The 20,425-nt window shown below is 35.4% G+C and overlaps 1 protein-coding gene across 11 annotated transcripts in view; it reads right to left on the minus strand.

Moving 5' to 3' along the window:
* Positions 1-20,425, minus strand: part of PAX2 (paired box 2) — a 74,029-nt gene that overhangs the window by 39,732 nt on the left and 13,872 nt on the right. For 10 of the 11 annotated variants that reach the window (XM_063433961.1, XM_063433959.1, XM_063433954.1 and 7 more), the window contains exons 4-5: positions 8,016-8,101; positions 1,999-2,118 (exon numbers count right to left, since the gene is read on the minus strand). In XM_063433961.1, the coding sequence (XP_063290031.1) occupies positions 1,999-2,118; positions 8,016-8,101 (206 nt within the window). The remainder of the gene's footprint in view (positions 1-1,998; positions 2,119-8,015; positions 8,102-20,425) is intronic. The other variant, XM_063433960.1, reaches the window with a different exon arrangement.

The raw sequence follows: 20,425 nt of genomic DNA on the forward strand, positions 1-20,425 counted from the left end.
AATCACTCTGCTGCCTTCATCCAACCAGAGAGTTTGGCTACATCATCCTGACACATAATTATCTCTACTCTTCTTAATCATCCATGCCGCTGCTACTGTCTAATGAAAGGAGCTACAAAGATGATAGAGGAGGATGTTTTAAGGTGGTTGGCAAAGGAAGAGACATTTCACCTTAGGTAGGATAACCAAAAGGCACATATTGTAGCAACGATGTGTTCTTTTAGAATATTTACACATTCTAAGAGGAGGGATGGCGTAATGTGTTCATACAAGCACGCTTAGTTTTAAATTTCATGTTATTAACTTTTTTGATTTGCTCTCATTTTGGGCTCCTGATAGTGTTGTTCCTGTAAGCGTACAATTTTTAAGCAATGTATTCCCATGGCGAATTACTAAGGAGTCCATTGCATGATGAGATCAGCTGTACTCAAAGCAGTCCTAGAGGTACCGCTAACAGACAGACAAAGATTTTAAGATGTTTCTGCTTTAGTGCTTTAGCAGAGAAGGAAGTCAACCAAGTCAGGCAGGGGATCTTTGATTTTCATTATTTCAACTATAATTCAAAGGGATATGAGGTGGTTTTGCAGATCTAAGCAAACAAAGGTTATTAGTAAACAAAGTCGCTAAATAGGATCACATTCAAATTAGGAAAGGGATAGCTGTTGACCACCGTGACCAAAAGCAATAATTAATTTGTGTATGATTTGTATTTAACATCTATGAACAGCAAAAACAATTGACATGTGGTTTTACATTATAAGAACACTACTACTGAAGCCAAATTGTCATTCAACTCTCCAAATAGCACACAATTGATAGATTGAGAAGACTAACACTAAATTGTTCCCTTTGATGTACTAGACAAGTATCATAGAATAGTCATATTGTAAAAATAAGTTTGTAAGGAAGTTTAAATGTTTCCAAGATTTATATGATGTTTGCTTTCTTATCTGGTTTTAACAAGATTTGGGGGTCTACTCAATATATATATAAATTAATATACTGCAGTAATTCTCTAACAATCATGAACCACTATTGAATTGTGGAAAGTTGACAAGGGAGCTGTCAAAGTAGCCTAAATTGAAAAAAATCTCCAATTCAGCTCTTTTTTACTTTGGCCTTTTTGACCCAAAATGTGCAGTCCCCTGGTCAATTTTCTGCAGTTTGCCGAATAAGATAAAGTTGAGGGGGAAAAAAATCTAAGAATCTTCAATGACAGAAAAATATCAATAAAATAATTGAAATATTTATTTTTTTATGAGTACTGTTCCACTTGTAACAATGCTTTTTGGTTGTAGAGCACACATAATTCAACCAAACAAACAAGATGCTAGTACCCCACAATCTGTACAGAATGCAGCCTCCCAGTTCCGAAATAGAAACGAAAACACTATATAAATAAACAAAGATCCAAGACTCAGTAAAAATCGCAAAGAACACTTTAAGGATTAAAGCACTGACCGTGACAGACATAGGGATAACACAAATGACATTTTTCTGCTTAGACCAGGCAATTAAAAAAAAAAAAGGAATTTTCTACAGGTGTATTGTGTAATGATACAATGCACAACCCATCAGTACTGTAAAGGATGCATATTTAAATGTTATTTCTACACTTTGAAACATTATTTTAAGGCAGATCTAGCAATGCTATTATCAGCTGAAACTTTATACAGGACAAACTCTAGTCTGTAAAGTGTTAATAAGCTGGCTATATAAATAGTATGGTTTGTTCACAGGTGGCACAAGCTAAATATATCGCTAAATAAACTATGAAGCTAAAGTGTTAGCAGGCCATTGATAACAGCAAACCAGGTAGACATAAAAGGCAAGGGAATAGGAGCCTTATGAGCAGAGGGACAGTGTGTGGATGCAATTCCTATAGCTACAACTGATCTGGTGAAAGAGCAGATGGTATGCACGGGCTTGAAATCAGACCCTGTTTGTAGGAGACAGAGAATAAAGAGGGGGAAGGAGAAGCTCTCTCTTTTACCCTACCTTCATCGCGTTTCCTCTTTTCGCCATTTGAACGAGGAATACCCAGAATCCCATTTATGGAATAAGAGCCTACAGGATCATTGGAGACGCTGGAGACAGGTGGAGATGCTGTACTGGGAACTGGACAAAATGAGAAAGGAGAGATAAGGCTGTGAGACGACAGCACTAGAGGACTGTCCCTTTAATTACTGGGCAACTAGCAAGAAAATGGTGTTGTTTTAAGTACATGGTCATTTTGGGATATCTAGTGTATTTAACAAAAATATTTAACAAACGATCTTGAACCTCTTTCTTATTATTTTTTTTAGGCCACAGCATATAAACAAAATAGGAAAGTTTTGCTTATGCTCACTGCTATTTCCTGCACATTTTTTTTTGTTTATTCACTAATTTTAAATAAGTGATTATTGATTATTATCAAATGTATGCTTATTTAAAAAAAAAAAAACAGCTCCCATGGTGGCAGTCGGTGCAGTCTTTAGTTAAAAAGAAAGAAAGAAAGAAAGAAAGAAATGTAAAAAAAAAAAACACACACTGTGACTGCTCGAAATAAAAAAAAATAAAAAATACTCAATATATAATTAAAATAATATAAGCAACCAGAGTTCAGATGGCAAAATTCAATAATTTTTGGATCCAGGGATGTGTCTTTTTATGGGCATGTTATTAATTAAAACTCATTAATGCAGAAAATGAGTGGAATTAGAAGGTTTTGGTAGTTTACAGGTGGTGTCCTATAAGCATTTCTTTCTATTCTGTATTTTTTTGTAAAATAAGAAGGCCATCCTGATTGTAAGGATAAAGTGATGTATATGTGTGACCTTTGCAAAGTGACACAACCTGACAAATATAGGTCTATTGATTATTAGGAACTCAGCAGAGGGAACTCGGAAGTAGGCCAAGCATACTAGTACGAAGATCCCTATCTGTTATTAAAGTATCATAGGGGCAGGGAAGTGGTCATATTATGGGTGCTGCTTGAGATATGGAAATAGACTTGAATTAAGGTTGTGAGGATGCTGGAGAAAATTTAAGTAAGGCTGTGATGGAGTAAAAAGTGGGGAAATTTACTCCCTCCGAACAACATATATTAGTATAGAGAACTATGGAACAACATTTAGACCATTTAGCACTTTGCTACAGTTTTGGTTTTTACCCTACAGAGAAACATATTTCTCTGCCACGGCTCCTTTTTGTCCCTCTACATCTCTGCATAGGGACACTAAATGTCAGCACCCCCTCCCTTCTCCAACACTCTTGTAGGTCAAACTTTATGTCTGCATTCTAGCAGCCAATGAGGTGGAGCCACAGTATGTGAAGGAAGGAGATATAATGAGGGAAGGAGAGAAGAATTGCTTTGCTTTGAACACTACATGAATTATTTACAGGCTGTAACAGCCTGCATAGTAGACTTTCTTACTGTAACGTTACTTACTGTATAAACATATTATGCTTTTGTACAGTTAGTATTTTTAAATTCTGGGGGATTTTTTAGGAAGTTGCATTCCACGAAATGCCACCAGGATCCTTACCATTATCCATAAGCAAGATACTGGGCCTTTTTCCTGTGTGTATTTGTATCACATGTTCTGTGATTAGAAATGTATCTCTACATCTATGCTAATATTTCAGAACCTGTTCCAAAATAATGCAATATATTATTGTACTATAAGAAATAATATTTATTTCTAAAAAAAAAATTATTACTCCCTTGCATTATTGAAAAGCACAAAAGGACTAATTAAATGGTGTACTTTGTAATAGTATGTCTTCTTTATGTATGCCTTTTTTATCCTGTGTTGCTATATAAGCTATGCATTCCATGTTTGGAATGAATGTTATATAATTATTTTTTCATGTTGGCAGTGAATAAGTTAAGTGTGGAGGGTGCTAGACTAAATGAGCAGTGCAGCTCTATTGTTGACGAGACCTCCACAATAGGTCACTAAGGGATAAAACCTGAAGACTCCACTAAGTATATTTTCTTTGCAGCTTAAGTGGAATAACACACTTTAGTATATTATCTTAAAGGACAACTAATGGCACCCAGACCACTTCATCTCAATGAAGTAGTCAGGGTGCAATGGTCCTGTAATTTTAACCCTCCAATGTATAATCAAGACTTTTGTTCTAAAAACTGTTTAAATTGCATGGTTAAATACACCTAACAGCTAATAGAGAGGCATCCACCTCAAGAACCAAGTAAACTCGGTACTGACATCAAACACTGCTGATAACAGCATTTGATTGGAGGAAAGCAGCGTTTCACTGTACACATGTTCTCAAATCCAATGCTTCTCTGTGACAAGCACTGGATTGGATGAGTGAGGTCAGCTTGTATGCTGACATCCATGGAGGTGGAACTGGAGTCTGCAGTAGAGGACTGGAAACGGGGATGGAAACAAGATGAGCTACTTTTATTTAGCTTTTTATAATTACTAAGAATGGGGGGAAGGAGGGTCAGGGCTCACTTTGCTATAAGAGGACCTATAGTCCTGGAATAATGATTGTTATTGTCGGTACTACAGGTTCCCTTTAAGAAATTAGCTAAAATGAATTGCTTTTTTTTCTAACTACAATGAACATTAGTTAATGTACTCAAGAGTTGGATTTTAATACCTGGGACATATTTTATCATTGGTTTTATCACACATATTTTTGTTACTGCCTATGGGGAAAGAGGAATTTAACTACTAGTGATAAATTTAACTGTGAAAATAGAATCCAATCCAAGCAATCATAAAACAAACTTCAGGAGAGTGTAAAAAAAAAACAGACATATACATTTAAAGTACAGCAGTCAAAACTGCAAATTTTAAATGTCAACATTGCTTATAATGACAAACTAATGTCACTGGATTGCATTAAAATGACGTTAACAATCCTACAATGGAAGTTAAAGTAAGGTTAAAGTAAGGGGTTAGAGTAAAGATTTGGTAGTCCATACCATTCAAGATTATTAGGGTATGGAGGATTATCATTAACAATTATTTTGGGTAAGTAGGCACCGAACTACAAGATCCTGTCGAATTTCATTATGAATGTAAGTTTCCCAACCCAAAGTCCTCCTTAGCCTTCTGTCTAAATCTAAAGACCAGTGAACAGCAATCCTAACAGCCCCCCTAAATCTACAACATTAACTCTAAAGACCAGGTAACAGTAATCCTAACACCCCCCCTAAACCTACACCAGATGGTACAGCAGTGCACCTGGTGCTATTATGATGTCTGTCATAATAAGTGGCACTTTAAGTTACCAACGTCTTTTAAATGCAGCAACATTATAGCATTGCTCTTAGTTACAGGAACTTGTTAAAGTCGACAAGTGAAAAACAGAATGTTACTGTGTCATTGGACACTTTCGCTCTTCTGATTAGCTGTATTTCTATTAACAATTATATATTCAGCACTAATAAAAAAAAATTAAATATTAAAGGCTTAGTAGTAAATAATTTTGCAGAGCTAATACTTGTGAGTGACAAGTGCTTTGACAATTGAATTGTGAAAACTATTTCAAAGAAGCTGAGCTGGAAAAACTTATTTATTTTTGTAACTTGGTCGTCCATTGAACACGGCTCATTGTTATTGAATAAAGCCAAAAATAAATAAAATGAAAAAATGTTGCTCTTGTTAAACACTGTGTGATCTGTATGTCAATAACAGCTGTGTGGCTACAGGCTGCCTCATCTAGACTATAAATATAGGGTCCCAAAAACATTCAGGGTCTCTCAAGCAACATGGTAGAATAAAGATTGCATGATAGTTTCACCTAGAATCTACCATTACTTAGAAACAAAACACTGTTTGTTTGAACAGAGAACTTGAGAAATATAACCTGATAATATAAATGAAGTGTGAAAAACTACCAGCAATTTACTCATACAAGTTTACAGTTAAATTGTATCATTTAACTTACTAGCCCTGTAAAAACTGCCATAAAGTCTGCATGCCAAAGAAACACTCTCAGTAATGGTGTATTGTTCGCTATGTTTACTAAATGACTCAGATTAAGGCAGGGGGTGGTTTGATCAAATGTGTTTTTGATCATTTTTTTTAAATTGGTGCTTTGATTTCGAGGAATTTTCCCCAAAAAAGGAAATTGGCAATATAGGTCATTGATGACTTTTTTTTAGGTTATCAATACACTGCATGAATGTTTCATTATTTTATATGCTACTGAGTGGTTATTCATTGGTAATACTGCTACAAATTTCAACCACAAACATTCTCCTATTTTCACCATTCACACGAATATGCTTATTAGACTCAAAAAGAGGTTTCTTTGAGATTGTCACACTATTTACAGATAAAATACACTGAAGACAAAAGTCCTTTTAAATGTCTCATTACAAATGACTCATTACTGATACCCCAAAGTCATATAATGGGTAGCAGAAGTACTAAATTGCTAGTCGGGCCAGTAGAACACGAGTTGTGATATGTCTTGAAGAAAAGAATTGCCAACTCAAATATATATCCTAAATACTTAATTTGGAGAGTTCAACTGGGTTGTTCAGCTAGGATCCAGTTGCTTGAATTCATAAGAGTTGGAAGTGGGGGACCTTTGGGGCTAAAGCCCCATGTGTGAGACCCTTTAGTCTGGGATCTCTACAGTGGAGGAGTGGTAGTGGTGGAGGCAGGAGCATATTAGTGGGAGGTTTTAAACTGTAATTTAACTCAAAGCCGGCTCTTAATAACAAAGAAAGAGCACTAGTATAGTACAAGCCTGCTAAGGAGAGATAGTGGTGCTCCAAGGTAACTTTCAAGAGTAGGTGGTGGTAAAACAGGGCTTTGCTGTACCCCTCTTTTAGTTAGGTAGTGTGGCAGGATCACATTGTATACCTGACTTGCAGCTTGATGTGCTTGTTTGTGGTTACACTTTTATTGAGACCATAGAGAGCATAAGGAGGACACTGATGATAGGTAGAGAGAAAGGGAGATAACATAGATATTCAGAAATATGTCATGATATATTCCCACCACTCTAGTGTAGGATTTCTCAAGCCCCAGGTGTTTATGCAACCTAGCAACACCACTGGTTCAATTCAACGTGCATTGGCAACTATTCCGAGAGTCTCAATGTGGGAGACCTTACTTCCTACCTTGAACAAAACTAGAGATAAAACCAACTAAGGTTAGTTTTTTCTCACTGAGTTCCCGAATTGAGTCACTGTTCAAGTTATAGTGGACCTAACTCAGATTTAGAGAATAGTTAAGTTCCCTCGCTATTTTATGCAAGAATGAGCTTCGTGCATGCAAGCTGCAACCAAGATCCCATCATCTTTGCTTTAGTACAAATAAGTTTATGAACCCGTATCAGACAATTGTATAATCGATGAGTCAATGCCATTATGTGATGATCCTGTATACATCAATGCTGTTGATTGGATTAGTGGCACAAATAGAACATTTATTTTAGTATGGAATTGACTGCGAAACATCAATCACTAAACTGATATTGAATTACAAATTCCAAATGCTGATCCTGCATTATGGAAGCTATAGTTCAACTTGTTTCTTAGTTCCGTCACAAAGTAACACAGAACATAAATTAAAAGACATCTTTGGGCTGTGCATAAGACTATCCTGAAGAATGAATGAACACAATCAACTTTAGACTTAAAATTGGCAAATTAGAAGATAGATCAATTGGTTCCTACTGCAACCATATCCTGTAATTTGGTTACATACTGGGAAACAGTTCAAATCCCAAGTCTCAATAATTAAATGTATTTAAAAAAAAACTTTAAAAAAATTTCTGTGTTAAAGTGAAGTAAAAGTATTTAAAGATGTTGAATGACAACCTTAGTTTTTCAAAGGTGCTGACATTGTAGATGATTGGGACACCCCTGCCTAAATACAGGTGGAATGGCCAATGTTTCAGTCCTCTGCATGACAATCTGTATGACTGCTAATATCTATTTTCTTATTATTACTAATTATACTTTGAGAACTCTAGTTGCCTATCCCTATAAATCTGTCATCATAGAAACAGGTCAGATATTCTGATTAAATTACCGATAGTGTGCCCTGGTGCGCTTACTGGCGTTACAGATCCATCTGGCGTCGGGTGGAATGGCTGTTGTACTTTTGTTCTGATAATTCTAAAATAGATACAAAAAAAGAACAGTCAGCAAACATTTCACTTTTTGTATACAGTTTTATTTACTATTTCATTGTGTTTAGTAGGGGCAACTGACTACATGGGAAAAAAAATTATACTCACTGCAAATGATGTTGGTTTTCACTATGAACAATGGAAAAAAAATACTGAAAGTATCTGTACACATTTGCTCAGTATTTATCATTATATGCTAAGGTGTGGATAATTTCAGTAAGTTACAATTGAAATAAGTATAATTAATATTCTTAAATCATCAATATTCTTAAATCAACTAAGCTCAACTGCAGTAAGTTTCCTCTGACTTTGTCAATCTGCCATGAGCCATTTGCGATGAAGACACTATAGAGACGCAGTTGTGTTAACACCATTCTAGCAATATAGCTCGCACTCTTCTTTATCGCAACTGAAATGTTTTGTAGGAAAAATTACAGAGACACATTTCTAAAGTACACATTATGCACTTGTGGAATACAAAGTGGTATTTACTCAATGTCAAGTGTCACAGTGCAACCTAGAAATAAACACTATTTACTAAGGACTCAAGAAACCTATATGTCTAGATTGGCTTGTGAAAACAAGCATTTTCTTGTACCAAAATTATGTGACAAAAACATTTGTGCTTAACTCTGGCTTCTCAACCAAGCCAGTATTGTTTTATTAAGATCTTTGATAAAATGTAGGTTGGCCAGTCAAAATGGCTGAACTTTGACTGACCCACCAGTTCTGAAAGAAAAATATAAATAAATTATAATATACTGTCAGTAGTTGTTAGCTATTCCAAACTATGTATCCCCAGGTATGCCAGGAACAATGGGCAGTTCATCACTGTCTACATGAGGTTTTTTGAGAATTCATGAGCTGTAATTGGAAAGTTAAAGTAATGTCTACAAACATGTTGCCTGCTTTGTGAATTACTAGCAAAAACACATCTACCATTTTAAGCCATTACTAATGACTAGAGGTGACAGCTCAAACAAATTAATGGCGGCTATTCCTTTTAATTTACATCGCTACTTCAAAGACACTCTAGAAATAAAGTTAGCGAAGAATATTAAAAAAAGAGATGGGACAATATAACTATGCATTAAAAAAAAAGTGAAATATTTGGGGTTTCAATTAAAAGACTGATATACATTTAATTAATTAAATGTTTTTCACTGTGAATTTTTGAGCTGCAAAGCCATTTGCTTTTCTGTGTATTTTTGTCATGTGTGAGAATCCGGACATTGATTTCTACCGTAAATAGGTGAGCAGGGGATTCTGGAAAAATGGCACATGGGTTTCTGGTCAGGGTTACTTCTACTTACAAGTGAAAAAGGGAGACAGATCTGTCAATATTGCAGATGTGGCAAGATCACAAAGTAAGATAAAGTCCAGACTGATTTAAGTATAAGCTGAAATGCAATGTTTTGTATCATCAAAGATGTTTTATATGTCTTTCTATCTCAAAGACATTTTCTAAGGTTTGCATTGGGATATGTATGTGAAGCACAAAATATACTTCAATGTTTATAATTAATTTCTGTACAAGAGTTGGGCAATTTTTAGTATGTATTTCAAGCCTAGCAAAACTTTACTGTGAATTTTAATATACATAGAACTTGTGAAGATGCCTGGATAGTTTAAAGGAGCCTTGTAGGGTCAGAAAAACAAACATATATTTCTGACCCAATAGTGTAAACCCCCCCCCCCCCACTCCCCCCCCCCCCCCCCCACCCTCTCTTGCCTCCCTAAATATAGTAAAATCTTACGTGTTTTCAAGCCTGGAGCTGCTGTCTCTGCCCCGGTCTGCCTCATACCTGCAAGCTGTCTGCTGACATCATCAGAAGATTTGTTCTGAGCCAATCACAATGCTTCCCCGTAAGATTGGCTGGGACTCTGAAGGAGGCAGATCACGGGCAGAGCCAACGCAAGTCAAACACAGCCCTGGACAATCAGTATCTCCTCATAGAGATGCATTGAATCAATTAATCTCTATGAGGAAAGTTCAGTGTCAGCATGCAGAGGGTGGAGACACTGATATGTTGTGATGCATGCTAGGCAAGGCTGCTTAAGGAAGCAGCTTTAGCAGCCATCTAATGAGTAGCCAGTGAAGTTATCACTAGGCTGTAATGTAAACACTGCATTTTCTCTGAAAAGGCAGTGTTTACAGCAAAAAACCTGAAGGTAATGATTCTACTCACCAGAACAAATGCAATGAGCTGTAGTTGTTCTGGTGACTATAGTGTCCCTCTAACAAAATTCTCCTAGTTCTGCCTGCTAGTAATTTTAATCTAGAACATTTACAATTCTTTTTCAATGCATACTCTGACATGTTTGTGGCACAATGAGCAAAACAGCACCTGATTAAAGAGTCGCTGCATTAATATTGGTCTTAGAGAACACCGTTTTATTCACAAAAGGTTGGTTTTCTGAGCAATAAAGTTTTCGAAAGCAAAAATCATAGGATGCTTTTAATTGTATGATTTATTACTATATTTGCTAATTGGTAATAAGAAAGTTTAAGAAGTAATATTTTAATATGACTTATCACCTATTTTCTAACAGGTGATAAAACAAGCAATAAAATGTGCGGTATTTACTCTACATCAACAATAAGTGAAGCTATGCCTCTTTTTCCTATTTTTCTCCTACCTTTTTTTTTGTTGCCCCCTTACCTCCCCCTCCTTTAAAGGGACACTATAGTCACCTGAACAACTTTAGCTTAATGAAGCAGTTTTGGTGTATAGAACATGCCCCTGCAGCCTCACTGCTCAATCCTCTGCCATTTAGGAGTTAAATCCCTTTGTTTATGAACCCTAGTCACACCTCCCTGCATGTGACTTGCACAGCCTTCCATAAACACTTCCTGTAAAGAGAGCCCTATTTAGGCTTTCTTTATTGCAAGTTATGTTTAATTAAGATTTTCGTATCCCCTGCTATGTTAATAGCTTGCTAGACCCTGCAAGAGCCTCCTGTATGTGATTAAAGTTCAATTTAGAGATTGAGATACAATTATTTAAGGTAAATTGCATCTGTTTAAAAGTGAAACCAGTTTTTTTTTTCATGCAGGCTCTGTCAATCATAGCCAGGGGAGGTGTGGCTAGGGCTGCATAAACAGAAACAAAGTGATTTAACTCCTAAATGACAGTGAATTGAGCAGTGAAATTGCAGGGGAATGATCTATACACTAAAACTGCTTTATTTAGCTAAAGTAATTTAGGTGACTATAGTGTTCCTTTAATCTATCTCTTTATCACTCCATCCTCTTTTAGCTAGTTTTTTTTCTTATTATACTTCTATAGTGAAACACACTTTTATTTTGCCATTCATAAGAAATGTTATTAAAAGTTAACAAGAATCCTCTGTTCATTGAGAAAGTATCATTGCAACAAGCACACAAAATGCATTTAGAGTGTAAATACTGATTCTAAGGAAGTCCTCTTAATACGGTAAAACATTTGTAAGCATCTCCTTATCAATTGACCTGGTTCCATCGTTTTGTAATACATTTTTAGGCAAGTTGTACTCTACGTATATACTCGTAGATTGAAGCGTTTCTTTTCTGTTTTTTTTCTTTTGTTTTTTTTTAGCATTTGGCACCAAACTACAGTAAAACCAACTCAGATCAAAAGTAGGCACAATTCTGCTCTCCGGTTGTTGATTACACAGATCAGTAATGGTTTTAAGGTTGAGAAATTCATCTTATCCACCTGTATTTTTTATAAATATATTTACATGCTTGTATTTTTTTTTCTGTTGTTTTTTTTTTATTATTTCTCTTTAGCAATCTTTCTAAAAATAACCTGAAGTAGATGTTTGACTGTATTGATTTTACCAGAGCAGTGAAACCAAAGGTTGAAAATGGGGTGCAGGCAAAGAGATGTAAATAGAAAACTATAAATTATGTCTGACAGGAAAGCAATAGTGTCAGAATGCTGAGCACAAGTCTTGTGTCACTATTAGAATCCTCTTAGCCCTGATGACACAGGAGAAAAGGTTAAATGTCTGATGGAACCATATACCTAAAGGGGCAAAGCTTCTCAACAGCAAAACAAGTGATACGGGCAGCTGTATCAATGCTTTTAGCTACTAATATTTATCTTATTATTGATTGTCTTTCTTAGCTCAAACATCTTCAAACGGCCAGGCAGGGAGGCAGTCAAATCTTGTGACACTCACTTATATTGTGTCATTAACATGGAAAAAAAATCGTAGTATTTCTAAAAAAAAACACACAAAAAACGCAACGCAGGTTCTTAGGAATAGAAAGTATCATATTACTTAACTCTTTCATGACTGATGATATGGCAAGACTGCAAGACCCCCAAATGCATGGGGGTTTCGCTACCCAGTTTCCATAAGGGGTTAATAAATGCAAAGTTAACAACATACTGGACAACAACTTGTGTTTATTCCTTAATGCCTGCATTTTTCTCACCCAGCAAAATCATGTTAGTTAATGTCAATAACGTACTATTTTAATCTAATGCAGTTTCACAGGTAGAAGCAGGCAATAGAAAATAATTATCATGATGTGGTTATAATTAACAAAGCAAAACTAATAATCATTTAACAGTTAAATATGATATTTTCTTAGTTTTTTTTTTTTTTTATACATATTGTGTTTTTTTTGCTATGGAAGATACAAACAAAATTTTCCTGTGGAAATACCCTATTATATTTCCATGTAAACAAGAAATTCACTGAGTCAAGCACCTGAACTAATGAAGTCTGTTTTCTTATGGATTTCTACGCTATGCTTGATTGACTTGTAAACTAATATATACAGAGATTTCCTCATACCTCTAACTGTATTCTCGCTAGAAAGGAATTTGGAGAGCATGCCCCTGATTTGGTTGTCATTTTCGCTTGGTGATGTCAAGACGATTCTGAGTACATTGCATACCATGTCAAAATAGGAAGGTGCCTAGGGGTTCCTGGTTGTTGGGCCCTTGACATTGGTCCAAAAACATGAATAGGGAGATGTATCAAGGCAAAAACAGGTGCTAATGAGGGGCAAAGTGCTAAATATGGAGCTATCACCTTGGAAACAAATAGAATGTCTCTGAATGGCACTATGCACCCAAAAGACACCTGTTTCGCTTTAAAAAATATCCCCTTATATCTCTAATATGATGGAACATTCCAATACAACATCACTTCCTGTTGACCACATTTTGTGTTTTAAATTTGTTGGATTTAAAGCAGTGTTGGCCAAAAGAAAGATTCTCTTAAAACTACAACAACTACAATCATGCTGTTCAAATCTAATAATCATTACAATGATAATTATTTTTTTTTTAATAATTTAGATTTGCAAGAGGTCAATATGCTCTCAATATATTTGTATTAATCGCGGGTAGTTAAAATACAAGGTAGTATGTGTTTATATGTTCTTTAATAATAGGATTCTCCTCAGCATACACTGTTATTGTATTGTTTATATCCCTTCATTTTCATTTTAAAGTGAAGTAAAATGTATTCATCACATACATGTTTGATACTTCACACACAATCTGTTGTATTACGCCAACACTTGAAGTGCCCCACTGTATTACACCAGAGCTTTCTAGTATACTATGGGCTTTCTCACTAAAAAATTGTTATTATCTGACTACCAAGTTGCAAAATGTAGGCCATATTACCCAGAACCGAAATCTATGTAAATTTGACATATTCCTAGCTTATCTACAATGTCTTCATTTTTTTAAAGTTGTTTGACTACATACCTGACTATTTAGTGAATATGCCCCTTTCTAGAATTGTAGGCACCTCAGTAAAACTTGATATTGACATTATTCAGTATGGCTCTGGAACTGGATATAAACACGTGGAGAAGCATATTTCTCTATAATAGGGGTATATTAAAGTGCATTGTGAGAAATTCAAAGTGAAATTTAAATATCAGACCAAAACAACCAAATTAGAAAAAAAAAATCTTCAAGTCACCTAGATTTCCAATGAGGATATGTTGGTGTAAAATGTTATATTTACATTGACGTCCTAACAATTCACACATTAGTGACTGACCCTATATGCAGCCTCCGTAAATAGAGTTTGGCCACTGTTTAAGCCTTCAATGGTTCTAGCAGGCCTTTAGTGCTGACACTAACTCTTGCATTTGCTGGTTTAGGTCTGCACAACCAACATAACAGATGTCAACAATGCGGACAAAGCCTATTATGTGAGCACTAACTAAGAACAAGCAGATCACAGCTTTTAAAAGCGAAACATTAGCCTCACTGTTGTTCAGCTGGGAGCGGGAGCAGTGGCTGACGGAAAAGGAATCACATCTTTGATCCTATCAATGCAGTAAAACCCACATGGTTTACAATCTTCAATTTATTTGCAGCCAAATTTTATTTTATTTTTTAACCCTAAATGTGATTAAATAGAAAATAAAATAACTTCTTTTTTTTTTTTTTTATCTCCTGCCGGCCCCCACATTCTGAAGGAGAAAAAAAAAAAAAAAAAAAAGCGTATCAATATTTTATTTTTCTTTTTAACTTAGCTCTATAAGAATTGATTGACCGCCTCACTCGTGCCATTCACATAAATTCAGGGACTTTATTCAGGAGTCATGTTCATTCTATTGAATAAGCAATTTGAGAGGGTGAATTAACTGCCTTTGCTAGAAAGTCCCTGAAGAAATATTAAAATTGCTGGCAGACCAAATCAATACTCACTGAACACCCACTATGAGTGGCCTTGGATCTTCTTAAATGGATATGCACAGAACGCTTTGCTAGATAAAGGGGTGATTCCTCTGGGCACACAACTGTGTTTCTCTGACTGTCAATTTCAATAACAACTGATCTACTATATAAAAAAAGGAAAAAGATAGGAGATCATGTCTATCCAACTGGCTTTTCTCTCTGCGTCGTTCTGTTACAAAACATATAGGACAGTTCAGATTAAACCCAACATTAGCTGTTTATAGTATATCTGCTGATGCCCTATCGCATTACAGCTGAGTTCGGCACTTAAATTATAGAGAGGATTCCAGATTCCGTGTTTGCAGTATAAAGGGGATTCCAGATACTAGAAGATTGATTGGAATGTTAATTTTGAAGTTGGCGTGATTGTAAATCTAACTTGTATTCCTGAATTTTTAACACACAAATATTCATTCCCCGTTTAATGTTTGTCCCCATGAACACTGTCAGCGATAATTACTAAGGTGACCATTTAAAAATTAATTTAAAATTAAAGGTCAGCGCATTGGAACTGAAGGCATAGTTGACTATAGTGAGAATTTAAAAGTGAGAATTTAAAATTTAAGGACAGAGTAGCCAAAATGGAAGCATGGTTGACTTAGAGATTTATTTTCCAGTCCTTATTGACCTTAGATTTGAAATTCACATTGAATTCTTAGTTTAGTGAATAACTCTCTGACAATATTGTGAACAGGAAGTAGATTCGAAAATGACTCAAGAATATTTTACTCCATGCGACTTTTTTTTTCACATAAACAATTCTCTGCAGATCATCGTAATTTGTGCAAGGGACTTGAACTAGATTTACTGCTATAAGTCTTCGTTTACTTACAGCTATGTATGCTAAAATGGCATTTAAGGGCCTTTTACAGGGGTCTGTCTGTTCTGTGTGTGTTATTTAGGAAGTGAGATTGAAGGGTCGGTTCACGCTCACACACACCTGGGATGTTTTCAGGAGAAAGAGGTAATGCACACAGAGAGGAGCATGCTTTTTAAGGTTTTGCCCATTTTCTCTGACAAAAGGCTAGATTCATATCTCATGTTACACTAGGTAGAGATTTTGCGGTACCCGTCTATTTTTATTGCATCCTTAAGCAGAAACTAGTGATGAAAAGTTACAAGGCTGTAATTAAATAAATAACATCGCCCATTGCTATCTGGGTTAATCTAAACAGAATATTTCAAATGTTGCTGTTAAATTTAGATTTACGAGGACCTTCACACTCTTTTCCAACCAACGGAAAACATTAGGAGGCATATACAGAGGGGGGGAGACTTAAATTTGAAACAGGCACTTAAAAATTTTTTAATGTGATGAATCCCAAATAGTTAGAAGCTACAACACGTGTGTGGATTGTCTTGTAGTACATCACACTCACAAACATGCATTAACAAACAATACACTTGTGGTGAATACACTGCAAACCAGTTAAAAAAAAGCAGTGAGACTAAATCTAAAATATTAGCTCATCCTTATATAGACGGAGTGTCAGAAATGTTTTTAAAACCCAAAAGAGAAAGAAAAACAGATACAGATGATAGTAATGCTTTAGATATGGTAATAATCAAATGCGTGGTAAACCATCCAACTCACATTTTAAAGAGCCCTCAATATTGGCTCTATTATATTAGTTTCTGTACCCTTAAGGAAAAAAAAAGAAGGAAACCAAATTGTGCAGTATATTTCTTTAAAATGTTCTATTTATAATGTAGAAACTTGTTCACCTTGAAAGGAGCCCAAATTAACCTGCCTTATAGGTGTTATTTATGGATAACACTAAACCCCCTTTTTACAGGCACTCCAAATAGCAGTGTAAAATGATTGTGCAGAAAATCTTGACAATTCCAGCTAGAAACATTAAAATCACAACAAAAGTCCTCTACAGCTAAAACACATTTCGCATACAGCTTCTTCAGTTAGATGATATCGCCATTACACCAGTTCTATCCTTTAAATATCCCTGCAGTAGGTTTGGGTCCTCAAATACCCAATCACCTACTTGAAAAGTCAATGTCCTGGCAAGCTATAGAGCCGTCTTTTCAGCAAAAACCAAATGTGAGGAAGGTTGAACTTGATGGACACATGTCTCTTTTCAGCCTATGTAACTATATAACTAGCCTCTCCCCAAGTTTAATGGGTAATTCATATGTGGACCCCGTGCTTATTGTGCCTAGAGGGGTATCAGCTAAACATCGCTGATAAGGCTGAAAAATATGGTTTTGGGTAGGTTAATAGGATGAGTAACTAAATTAATTAAATGCTAAATAAAATAATCAATGGTAAATATCACAAAGCAGCAAGTTAGAGGTAACTGAAATTGTCAGTACGATCAACATTGCCAATAGTTAAAGCATAGGCTAAAGCTAAAACTCTCATGGGTCGAAATGGAAATACAAAAACAGTCTCCTTAACCCTCAAGTGTGCACATAAAGTATTCTTTCCTGTATTGCTAATAAAGAAAGGGCAGGGTCCAAAATCCCTTGGCTTCCACTACACAGATTTAGACCTCTGGAAAGAATGCATTGTTGCAGCAAGGGTGGCTGAAAGGCAGGTGCCCAGATGTAAAACAAACACAGTTTCCCATGATGCTTTGCATAGCTTTATGTTCAAGCCATAGGTGTTGCTAGGGGGTGTTTAATGGGCTTACGTCCTGGATCTGATACTCTTTGGCCCAGGATCTCTACAGTGGATAGGACAGTAGAGTAGTTGTGCTTGGTTTTATTTTTATTTTTTTACATCACGCAGCTGTTTCAGAAACAGTTTTTCTTATGTTTCTCCCAGGTGGCTGTCAATTGGGGGTGCTGGGGAGCAGAACTCTGCTACACCCCTTTCTATTAGTTAGGTCGCATGTCACTCTTAGTGAGTGGCCATCATGGTTTTTGGGTTTTTTTGTGGCTGAAGTCCCAGTTGTTTCTGGAACCCAGCAAAGCTCCTGGCTAAAATAACAATAATGTCATATAGCAGAACATTTCATTTTAGAACAGGTTTCCTCTCCTAAAAGTCTTTTTTTTTTCAATCCCATTGTTTTCCATTTTCTCTTGACCCCAGCAATTTTTCTCTCTCCCTACACCAGTTCCGTCTTGCTTGGACAGAACTAATATTAGCAGAACTGGAAAAATATCACCAACTCAGCATATTTTTCCAAATTGCCTATTTGAACCTAAAATTCTAGATTCCCATTGTGTATTCCCTTGTACAATACTCAGTCAAATGAGTGTACCCAATAGTTTAGGGTAGCAAATATAGTCATATCTAGATAGATGCCTGTTATCGTGTCTCATATCTAGCGTGTTGAAGTTCTTTAAATTCAGCTTTAAAAGAACAAGAAAAATAGAACTGTGATCAATGTATTTCTGCATATATCAGCAGAGGTATTTTATTGAACATCTTAACTGTCTCCCTTCCTTCTAGAATAGGTTGATGTTACACGACCACCAACTTGGTAAATGGCAGAGAGTGCGTATAAGAACAAACGTGTAACTAATAATTGTTGCGTATACTACATGACCACTAATAGAATTAAGTTAAAAAAAATCCCCACTGATTAAAAATCACATTTTGCCACAAATAGCACTGTTTGTTATGATCACCTGCAAACATTATTTTTTACATTCTGATGGCATTTTGAGAAAGCTAAATTCCTATAAATGCCACCAGATTCTCTGCAAACAACCACAAGCTGGGTATTTTAATATTGTTATTGAACTACTCTTTCTGCACTTTCTGAATGGGAATAAAAATGTATTGCTGATTGTAGGCCAGTTATTTGTAAACATTTGAATTATTGCAAGATAAGGGATAGCATTTAGTCTCAAATGTGTGAATGTATTTAATCTTTTTCATGTATCCCTGAATATCAATCTATAACCAAAATTAATGTATTCGGACTGTGCTTATATGCAAGCTACAAATAAATAACAATTAGATGTTTTTATTTATTATAGCAAAAGCTTTGCTAATGAAGGTGTTTAAAATGATCCTTTAATACCAGCAGAAGATTTTACGTGGGGTTTTTTTTTTGTCATTAATTCTACATACAAGTCCACAAACTTTCCTTCTGTATTTTCAATCTTATTTTCTCAGCAATTTTGGGTGCTTGTTGCTTTTGCCGTAAACGTTTTGTGAACTTGGTTACTCTTTAATTCATTCATGGGTGTAATTTGTCCATTTCTCATTATGCTGTGACATTTACAATTTTATAAGTTTGACATAAATAATGGCACAGGTTTAAGTAAACCTGTATGTACTTAAAATCTATAAACACCAGAGAACACACTCAGAATTTAAGTAGGTATTCTTTCTTGCGTATTTGAGTTTTACATATGTAATATAAGTGTCTCTACTATTTTTGTAGAAGAAGCATTGGGCATTACAATCTTTGTCTTCATGACATAATGCATTATCCTATTTTAAGTCACCTAATTCCTATAAAAGGGCAAGTTGTAGAAAATATCACTTTTTTCAATAAAAAATATTATCTAAAAGGGGAAGTACTAAGCACAAAAAAAATATAGCTACTTATGGAGTTGTAAAAAGTAAGACTAAAATAGCGAAGTTCAAGTTATGGACTAAATTTTGACTGTATCATTTTTTTTACTTTTTGCCTATAACTGTGAATCCCTTTACATTTGCAATTACAGTGTTATCAAAAATATCTCAACATTCTAATTTTTACACCTGACACTGCTATCTGATTACTATGAAATTATTGATGATTTAAGGTGGGTGATTATAAAATTGTCTTTTATCATAATGATATTGGTACAAGCTTTCTGTTTAAAAATCGGGGGGAAGACTGGCACACGGAAGAATGGCTACATTTCTACATGCCAATGGCTAGTGGTGTGTGGTTATTTTGAGCACTACATATTATTAATGACATTTAGCACCACCAAATTCCCCAGATATTATTGATGGGCAGCGCATGAAAAGTGATGCCTTGTGCTATGTAGAATTTCAAATGATACAGAAGGGACATCAAGCCATTTAACAATGAAAAATCCTGCATCAAATAAATTCTAATAGCATTTTCAACTGAAATGTTGAATTCACATTCTGAAAAACATCAATGACCTTTGGGAGATCGTGATTTGTACTTAGGTTTGGAAGTAGCCCCACCGTCTGCCCTCACCTCTAGCCCATTAATTGGAAAATACTAATTAATACAAGAGTACCCTCTTCGGCTATTTGAAATGTTGGCCAAGTATGGAAATGATAAAGACATTTTAAAAAAATGTGCTATAAATGTACAATGTTCTTATATATTCAACAGGAATAAGCACAACAACTGTTAGCAAATACCAAGCAAGCAGTAAGAAAGTTACGACCCATTTCTAAACCAGAATATTGGCGCTAGTAATAGTGTGTATCAGAACTCTTGGTAAGCTCTTTTCACAGAGCAAAATGATTGAGTAAAGAAAAAAAAAAGGGTTTTGGAGACTGGTTGGTTTCCAGTATAACTCCTCTGCTTGCTGCCAATGCTATATTGTTATGATCCTTCAAATTATTATTGTATTCATTTGTTTAGACATAACCCAGTTGCACGGGTGTATCCACATACATTAGCAGGCATTTAAGCCAGCATTGTGTTCATAATGAAACTTGA

This window comes from Pelobates fuscus, chromosome 10, assembly GCF_036172605.1.
Source record: "Pelobates fuscus isolate aPelFus1 chromosome 10, aPelFus1.pri, whole genome shotgun sequence".
NCBI lineage: Eukaryota > Metazoa > Chordata > Amphibia > Anura > Pelobatidae > Pelobates > Pelobates fuscus.